This window comes from Lutjanus erythropterus, chromosome 13, assembly GCF_056507025.1.
Source record: "Lutjanus erythropterus isolate fLutEry1 chromosome 13, fLutEry1.hap2, whole genome shotgun sequence".
NCBI lineage: Eukaryota > Metazoa > Chordata > Actinopteri > Lutjaniformes > Lutjanidae > Lutjanus > Lutjanus erythropterus.
In genome coordinates this window covers 29,833,349-29,843,092 of record NC_139329.1, presented here as the reverse complement: position 1 = coordinate 29,843,092, position 9,744 = coordinate 29,833,349, and the positions used below count along the sequence as shown (strand labels likewise).

General features: G+C 38.0%; 1 protein-coding gene across 1 annotated transcript; it reads right to left on the bottom strand.

The window, feature by feature from the left end:
* Positions 1-624: 624 nt before the first annotated feature.
* hdac10 (histone deacetylase 10) lies at positions 625-9,520 on the bottom strand. The gene is made up of 20 exons (XM_084734745.1): positions 9,223-9,520; positions 7,481-7,615; positions 7,261-7,357; positions 7,048-7,145; positions 6,027-6,131; positions 5,854-5,922; positions 5,633-5,759; positions 5,300-5,365; positions 5,155-5,214; positions 4,791-4,880; positions 4,387-4,493; positions 4,223-4,290; positions 3,244-3,496; positions 3,000-3,090; positions 2,789-2,865; positions 1,984-2,040; positions 1,774-1,855; positions 1,148-1,336; positions 855-1,014; positions 625-749 (listed from the first exon to the last, which is right to left on the bottom strand). The coding sequence occupies exons 1-20, from the start codon at positions 9,285-9,287 to the stop codon at positions 718-720; spliced, it is 2,028 nt and encodes a 675-aa protein (XP_084590871.1). The 5' UTR covers positions 9,288-9,520; the 3' UTR covers positions 625-717.
* Between the last annotated feature and the right edge of the window lie 224 nt (positions 9,521-9,744).

Genomic DNA, 9,744 nt, shown 5'->3' with positions numbered 1-9,744 from the left:
GACTTTTGACTTTAGATTCTCTCAAGTAAACGTAACGGTACCCTTCTATAAAAATACTTCAATAGAAGTAAAAATCCTTCATTCAAAATCCAAGCTATGGAATTAAAATGGTACTTAAGGACAGTACTTAAGTAAATGTACTTACACACCTTCACATATATCACATATTATCAATATTATCACACATTATCCTCAACATATACAGTTCACATCCCAAAATTATTGTCCCTTTGCAAACATAATGAAACACCTTTACAAACCACATATAAAGACTAGTGACTGACTGACCCTTAATTGAGGGGCCTACATTATTATTTACTATTCCAAAATCACAGACATCATCATCATAACATAAAAACAAACGAATGAGAAAATATTATGTTTTGACGACAAATATCTGAAATCAGTTCACACAGAAATAAGAGCTGGAGTGATCAATGGAAAAAAAAAAAATCACCATTTGTGTTTCTCATCTCATCATAATTCATAACACCTGTAACGTCTGCATTTACTGATGTAAACGATTCTTTTACGATGTTGCAGTCGTGTGTCAATCTATGTATCAAAATCAGTGTGAATCAATCCAACAGGCTCACAATATTTTAATTAATTCTGATTACGCATTTTAGAAAAACAGTTAATTTTATTTGTCAAAAATGTAAAACTTTATCATGTTTTATGATTTTTTTTTTTTTACAAAAAGGAGCAGGATCAGCTTCAGTTCTCATCACCTCTTCCAGTTTCTGGCACTGTTTGTAGGAAACAGAAATTCTAATTAATACAGTAAAGGTCAGTTTAAGCTCTGCTAATGTCAGATTTAATGTTATCATGTGATGCTGCTGTTGTGAATTCACCTGTATTCTGCAGTAGCTTCCAGTCTGCTTGCAGTCTCTGTCTCAGCCTCTCCAGCGCCTCCACATCCTCTGTTTGAGAAGCACGAAGCTGCCCCAGAGAGGGCGCAGCACCCCCAAGGAGAGAGGAGGCTGTGGGGGCAACACTCGCCTTGTCTCCTTCCTGAAAAGACAAAATTACTGACCGCTAAAGTAGAACATGCTGCCATTTAAGCCTCTGCAAAAATAAAGCCTAAGACTTAAGCAATGAGATGTTGTTTACTGTACTTTGGTGAAACCAGACTCTGTCTTCTTACCTGTATGAGTGCCAGTGTGTGTCCCCGTGCCAGGCCCTGCAGCAGGCCTGTCAACTGTTGCCACACACTGTCACACAGTCCACAATCTGGCCCCCGAACCAGCAGAACCAGACTGGGATCAAACTCGTATCCCAGAGGCAGAAGGAGGCTCAACACGGCCTGCATGAACCCAGAAACGTCACTGCAGCCCTGAGGGGGGACAAACACACACACTTGGGATGCACTTCCATTTGTGATTTAACAAAACACACACATCCTGTGCATGTAGACAGTATTATCTCAATAACAATGTGATGCAATATTTATTGAGATACTGTAAAAAGTCCAATTTGTGTTCATTACATTAAACCAAATGGATAAATTTTGTTTTAGTGCGCAAAAAACCTAAATATAACTAAAATTATAATATGTCTATATCAGAAGTATTTAAAATTTCATGCATTTCTTATTTATTAGTCATCACCTTTTGGCCACTATATCTTGTAGGGATGCAATGATACCAGAAACCCACAGTATGATAAAAAGTCAAAGATAGAATATTTAAACACAAATATTAAAAAACAACAAAAAAAAGACCATTTAAAAAAAACACATGACAAATTAACCGTGATAGTAATACACAGTACCTTCTTCAGACACACAGGAATGTAATATTTGCATTTCTGTTCTTCAGATTCCTTGTTGCAGAAATGCACCAGGAGTGTTTTCCTACAGACGGAAAGACTTCTGTCAGCATGTTGTTCACTCTGTTGCATACAAATGTTTCTGTTCATTGGCTCAAAAGGGGGACAAGTTCTATTACAAAGTGTAATACAGTGAGTACAAATGATAATCACCCATCCTCTGTGCCGGGACATGGGCCCATCATGTCCCCAACACACACAACCAAAACCCTGCATGAGGAACAAACGACATCAAATCAGATTATATAATACACTAAAAATAGCTTTTAATAAACATGTAAATTCATACTCTGTAAAGTCAGCTTGAGAGAAAACATTTACCTCTGAACAGTCTGACACAGATATACTGTATACTTTTATTTATGGACGCTGTAAACATTTCTCCTCCATTCAACAGACAACAAACTCACAAACAAAAACAGTACATATTCGGGTTCTATATTTGGATAAATACACTAATTTTATTTCTTGCTGCGAGTTTGATGAGAAGATCGATGCAGATTTCATGACTGTATGTCAAATATGAAGCTGCAGCCAGCAGTTAATTAGCTTAGCTTAGCACAAAGACTAGAAATGGTTAGTTCAACATTTTGGCAAATACTCTGTTACTTGTCAAGAGTTAAATAAGATCAATATTACTCTGATGTCTGTTTGCTAAATATGAAGTTACAGCCAGGACACTGTTACCTTAGGTTAGCATAAGGGGTGTTGGTATGTAGACTAGGCTACATCACCTTTGTGTACAGACGTGAGAGTGGTATCAGCCTTTTTATTCAACTCATGGCAAGAAACCAAGTTAAGTGTATTTCTCAAAATAAAAAACAAACAAACTGTTCTTTCAATGGTGGACGTTCCCATGTAAGAACCTTTTTTTAAAAAGCCAGCTGTCACTTTTCTATCTCAGTAATATCAAAACATACAGTGGCTGTACATTAGGGTTAGATCCACATTGCTGTACCGTTTACTGAGAGCATGCTGGACAACACACATCATCGCCATGGAGACGTCACGGACCAGAGCCAAGCCACTGCAGATCTGAGAGGCAGTAATTAAGTATAATGACATCAGTGTGCAGCTCATGCAGGCAGGTCAGCAAAACCAAAAACTGTATTTATAAGAAAATTACATCAAAGCAGTCGGAAAAGACATAAATAAAACCATGACTGTACCTCATTCTTCTCCATTTTCTCTACGAGGGAAATGAGACTGGAGAGGGCTGTGAGAGTATCGCTGTCATCTGCATCTTTGAGGAAATTCTCCCTTATTGTGAAAAAAACAACACATTTTTGTATAACGTAGAAGCTAAAATCATGGTTATAACTATTATTTAATTACTAATCCTCCTCTGATAAACTCTTTCTGAGTCAATAATAAAAAATGAAGTCCATTACTGTGACTAATACAGTTGTATACCTGAGTTTTCTGACTATGGCTGAGTCGGGATCCTCTGATGAGGTGAAGTTTCTACACCCGTCTGGACAAGCTACGCCATCAGGGAGAACGACAGCAGTGCGAACAGGAGGAGCGACACGTATCGGAGGCTCCGGCCACACCTTTTCCTCTGCACTTTTCTTCTCTTCTTCCTGCTCCAATGGTTTTTCTTCTTCTTCTTCTACTTCTTCTAATTTAACACGCTTTGTGCTGACATCAGAGTTGGGTAGGTCGGCTGAAAAAAGCAGTAATGAAAGACTTTTTGAAGCAATGACTATAAACGTAATGGAACAAAATAAACAGGAGTGATCGCGAAGTCCGACCTACAAAATCAACCGTAACTCACTTAATTCTGAACTGATTTTCATTAGATCTATTTTGTAATAAACGTGAGAACTTGGTTACTTGTTGGAATTAATTTCCGTAACTGAAGACAATCTAATCAGCTCTATACCAAAACATTAACCTGCTGAATAGACGAAACTTCCACCAGCAGGCTCTCATAAATAGGCAACATCAAGTTTGAATTATTTAGAATTTCACCTTTTGTGAGTTTTTATTGTTTTAATAACTAAACCAATTCTATTCCAAATCAAACCTGCTTGTTCCAGTGGAAGTTGTGTCCATTCAGAAGGTTCATGATTTGGTATAGAGCTGATTTGATTTCCCTCAGTAAGTGAATTTAATTCCAAGTAACCATTATCATGTTCGAGTTCTGGTGTTTTTTAACAAATAAAATTTCATGAAAACTGGTTCAGAATTAAGCGAGTTGCAGTTCATTTTGTAGTGAAATCTGCATTTCTTAATGCATTCTAGTGGATCTTGACCTCCCCAATTTGGCAGACGGATGCATTTCAAATTGTGAATGTGATATCTGAGTGAGTCTGAACATGGTAAAGGAATGCAATGGTAAATCAGTTTTCTTTTAATCAACAGCTCAAAAATTCTGTGCATATTATACCTGCATGTTTGAGGCAGGACCAGTACGGCTTATGAGCTGATCGGACACCGTGAACGGACTCAACTGCACTGAAAAGAGAAAACTTATATATACATTACAATTATAAAACACACGCATACAAGATAAAGGTCTGGCACGTGAATTCGAGTGACGGTGAAACAGACCTTACACAGGGACCATCGAGGTCTGAGGGCCGAGGCGCAGGATCTCCAAGCAAAGTTTGAACTGTTTGACACACAGACTGGTGCAGGGAAGTCAAGTTGTATCCTCCCTGGAAAACAGTCACACAGTGAAATCTTTTACAACCCAAAGTTCCTCTAACATGATGGCAGAAATATGCAGAGCTTTCACAGATGGTTAGAACTAGGAAAAGTAACACGGAGATGTGTATTGACAGATCAGATGCTTGTGTTTTAACACTGTTGTACAAGTAATTCAACAGCAGAAAAAAAAAACAAAAGAACGGATGGTGTCTCTGGGAAGGCAGGTGTTGACTTTGAAGACGTTTTTGAGACTGTTTCATACATCTGTGATGATGTTAAATACACAGTATGTTGTGCAGACTGACCTCCAGCACAGCACACAGTTTCCCTCCTGCGAGGTTCATCAGCAGATGAGTGAGGTGGGCAAAGATGTCTGGGCTGGCACACATTTCACCCTGAAAATAAAATTTCAAGGCCTTTTATTAGTAAATTTAAGAGATTTTAAGGACCTTTAGGCACCCTGTAATAAATATATAATTTAATTTACAAATTCTAAAATAATGTCACCGAAAACTGAACATTATAAACTTTGTAAAGGTAGAATTTATGGCAGAAAAGTTGAATTGCAATAGACTGCAAAGGTGTTCCATATAAAGCATCCACACAAAAATCTGCAGTACTACTGTAACTGAAATTTCAAGCTTCGTTATGATGATTTATATTAAGTACCTCTGGGTCACCGATGGCTGAGTCAAAGCCTGCACACACCAGGACCAAGTCTGGGCAAAACTGTGACAAAGAATCGTGGGTAAATAATCTCCAACACATTATTTATTTCCTGTTAGAAAAATGTGAATTTTCCAGAATGGCTAACCTCATATGCGACTGGCAGCAGGACGTGACAGAAGACTGAAAGATAGTCGCTGTTCATCATTCCCACCTGAAATATGAGAATGGAAACTCAGTAATAAATACACAAACATGCACCAGATCATCAAAGCAAATTTGTGATCAGGATTAGTTAATTAAAGAGTAGTTAAATTTAGTTAGATTAAATTTGATATTAAGTAGTGGATTTATTGCTTTATAGCACTTACATCAACTCAAAAAACACATGAATATTTCCTGGTTTCAGTTTCAAAATGTAATAAAGCTACTTGTTTGCTCCACTGTGAAGCAACATAAACATCAGCCTGTGGTTACTCACCTTGTTCCACGGCACATTGATATTGAATCCTGCACCTTTCTCTTTGCCGACATTATCGTAGTCTGATTCTCTAAGGTTAGGCCAGAATTTCTGATGCTCATAGCGGTGCCATGAGAAGTAGAGCACGCTGGGGGAAAAGAAGTACAGTATGCAGAGTTTAATATGCCAGAAGAGAACATTCACATATAAAATTCAGGATCCTTCCAGTAGAAAAGACTCACCTCGGATCATCTTCAAAACAGTACTGCACCCCTTGACCATGATGTATGTCCCAGTCAACTATCAGCACCCTGAAAGAACAAAATGATGTAAATATACGGCAGCTTTTAGAGAATTCACCTCTCTCATAGTTGCAGGAATAAACAAACAAAAAAAAAAACTAAAGTCACGTTACCTTTTAACCCCGTATTTTTGCTTTGCATATCGAGCTGCTATGGCCACATTATTGAACACACAGAATCCGTTGGCAGCACTGTGCATACTGTGATGTCCTGGAGGTCTGTCAACAACAACAGAGAAATAATGCACATCATAATTTTAATAATTTACTAATCAATTAGTCAAGCAGTTTTCAAACTGGAGTCTGGGGATCAACAGGGGTCCTTGAGTGGGTTATTGGGGGTCTGCAACAAAAGGAGAAATAGAATATTTAAACTTTTATCACACTTTTTGGAAGCTGGAATAACAAAGAAGAAATACGGTTGGCTGTTTTGATTGACTGTAATCCATAGTGATCCTACTGTGATCAATGATTATTAGGACCCCTGATTTAGTCTATACAGAGAACAAAGTAATGTCTTACAACTTACAAGAAAATGCTTGGCATTTAGTTTGTGAGGATACAAAAAATATAATAAAAATGAAAAAAAAAAAATCTCAGAAAGCTGCTCTATGTCAAAATTCTAAAACTGTTCCCCTCAAATTTTCACCATGACCAATGAACTTTTTTTGGCCTCTTTTTGTAATATTGGTGCCTTTTAACACAACATTTTTCTTAACTTTCCTGAATAAGTGGCTCCAATGTTTGTCTTCATTAAAAGATTATTTTAAATACTGACTCTCTCATGTGGTTGTAATGTGATTCCTACATTGATTGCTTGATTAAAAAAAAACAACAAAAAAACAATTTTGAGCGAATACTTGACAACTGTCCATGACCAAAACTTCGCTTTCTTGATTAAGTCAGTGCTGACAGCGTGCAGGAGTTTTCTCACTTTACATGACACAAACACTTACTAGAAAGTCTGAGCTGTGATGACATAATTACATGGCTATCAGCTTATCAGTGGACTACACCTTCCAGCACTTAAGCTGAATACCACAAACAAAAGCGACCTTTCTCACAAAAGAGAGACTTGTGCACACTCAATGTGGCATCATCAGGACTGCTGTGTCTGACTGGTTAACAGCCTCACCTGACCAGAGCCATGCCATTCCTCACCTTCCCCGTCATAACACTGTCCACTAGTTGCAGTGCAGCCCCTGCAGCAAGCTTGGCACAGTGATAGATGTTCTAGGTCAGTAAATAAGAAAGAGAAATAATTAGCCGGGAGTGACACTGTCCCTCTAACACCACTGAATAAACAAAGGCGAGATACGAATATAATAATATTATGTGTAGGACTGACTGGGTGGAAGTAGACGTCACCATATTGCAGGGTGAACTCCTTCAGGTCCTCCAGAGTCATATAGGGTGTTGTCTTCACTGCCTCCAAGTACTCCTCACTGTTGGGAGCAGCCAAGTAGACGCAGCTGAGTGACTTCTAATATTTATTTCAGGCTCATGCATGCAGAGGTCGAAAAGTTAACAGAGCACGGTGGGAACACTTTGAGGACATCAAGACTGACCTGTGAACCAGAAGAATGTCTGCATCTGTTGCCTCACGGACAGGTACGGAGACACAGCGATCAGCCAGACCATTCCTGATCAGAGCTTCATAGCTCACTGTCAGACGCTCGGGTACCTCGATCTTACACGCAGGACTGGAGAAAAAAAAAAAAGCTCCATACAGTTAGATTATGTGCTGAATTTTGAGTTCAAGATTTGTATATTATGAACTAATGAATGCACTTGTTTGAGATGATCTTTGGAGAGGGACACGTATACTCAAAAATCACAAAAAAAAAAAAAAATCAAAAGCATTCTTTTTTAAAAACAATTAAAATGCCTTTATTGTCACGGCATGGTCATGTTAGACAGTAAGACAAACTCTGACAGGTTAATCTAACTGGTAGGGAGTCAGACAGATTAAGTGGAACAAAAGGCACTTTAAATTAAGTGAGAGGGTATGATGAATTAAAGAGCAAGTAAATATAAACACTGGCAATGCTTACATACAGCAACTCCAAATGGAAGATGCCTATTAGTGGAAGACAATATAAAAGGGCCTTTTGCTCCATTTGATCTGTTTGATTCCCTGACAAAGGCTTGATGCTGAAATGATTTGGAGTACAACTTTGTGTTTGACCATTTGGTTTTCAAAATGCTGTGATTAGCAGCCTAGTCATTTTGTTTTTTTCACTTTTGTGCACATAGAGCTGAGAAACTAGATGAAATGAGTGAATGAGAATTTCTTTTCAAAATTCACTGAGTTTAAGCTGAAAAAGTCTCACATTTAATATTCAATGTGCAGAATCTTTACCATATTGAACTGATAAAAGCAGAACTGTTGTTTGTCTTTTTTTGCTTGTTCTGTGTCTGATTTGGCACAAACACAATCAGAAGAATATCGCCTTAAATATCTCAAATTATATCAAATATGTTATTGTTGAGTAGAAAAGCTGAAGCAGCAAGAGATGGTTGGCAAAGACTAAATAAAAAGTGATGAACAGCGCAAAGTAACTATGTGAAAAAAGACATGAAAAAGAGTTTTCTGGTTGTTTAAGTCTTAAAGCGTTAACCAGATAACGTTAATGTGATCAAACTAACTCAGTCATCCCCAAATGTCTCTCTGCATGAGAGGTCCTATCTAGAAGGGATCCCTTGATTTTCGTAAATCTCGCGAGATTTGTACACGTTCTTCCTTCATTTAGCACCTTGTACAAACAACTTATGTTTTATGATTTATCAGCGCTGTAGTTAACATCTGTGCAGGTTTAATGATACAAAACACTTATGGTTAGGCAAAGATCGTGGTTACTGTTAAAATTATCACTCTCGCGAGATTTTCCGCGGGTCTGTGGTTGGCGCAAAAACGGGTTGCTCCTCACTAACCAACCCGGCTACCTACACCAAACCGCATCTTCAGTTCCTACCACTTAAACATACCTAACTCCAGAGAATAACGTTAAATAAATAATTTAAGGACAAGAATCACCAATCTGAAGGAAAATACTTTAAAACTAAATGATCAAATATTTAACCCCTGATACACTTCCCTAAGATACAGATAATAACGACGTTACAGTAACGTGTATGTTAGCAGTACAGACATCATTCTATGAGCATGGAGATGAAAATAGCTGATATGTTTTAGTTAAAATGAACCCATCCGTGATATAGCAATTATTCTAATAAGCAATACTCATTCATGCTTGGTTGATCAGCTACTTTTACGCACCACAATTTATGACTGCAATTATGTACTTACTCAACCCAGAGCAGTTTGTATTTGGTCATCTCCTCGTCATAAATTAGTGCTGTTCCCATCTTCATTATTTCTCTGTGCAGCTGTGTGGACTTATGGACGCCTGTTAACAACAGTGTCTTCCTGTGCAGACTGTTTCTGATATAAACTGTGCACGAAGAAAGCTAACAGTTAGCTACCAGAGAATCAATGAGTAAGCTGGAAGCCGTAATAAAACACTGACTTTGCCCGACGAGTGCGCTGCATTAAAGGATAAAGTCCTCTTTTATTTAGTGCAAAGTTTGCAAACAATCTGAGCGTGACGTGAAGTCCAACAAATCTTCTGGGTCTTGTTGAAGTTGTCAGGGTGTCATGGTTGTCAGTGGTGCATTAGCGCCACCTTCTGGGCGGAGTCAGGTACTCAGTCCTGCAGAAGAAACAACACTACTTGTTTGTTCTTTGAAATAGAATGAGAAAAATGTTGGTTGCTATCTATGAATGCAAAAATGCCAGATATGCATGAGAGTATGAATCTTTTCTTTATAT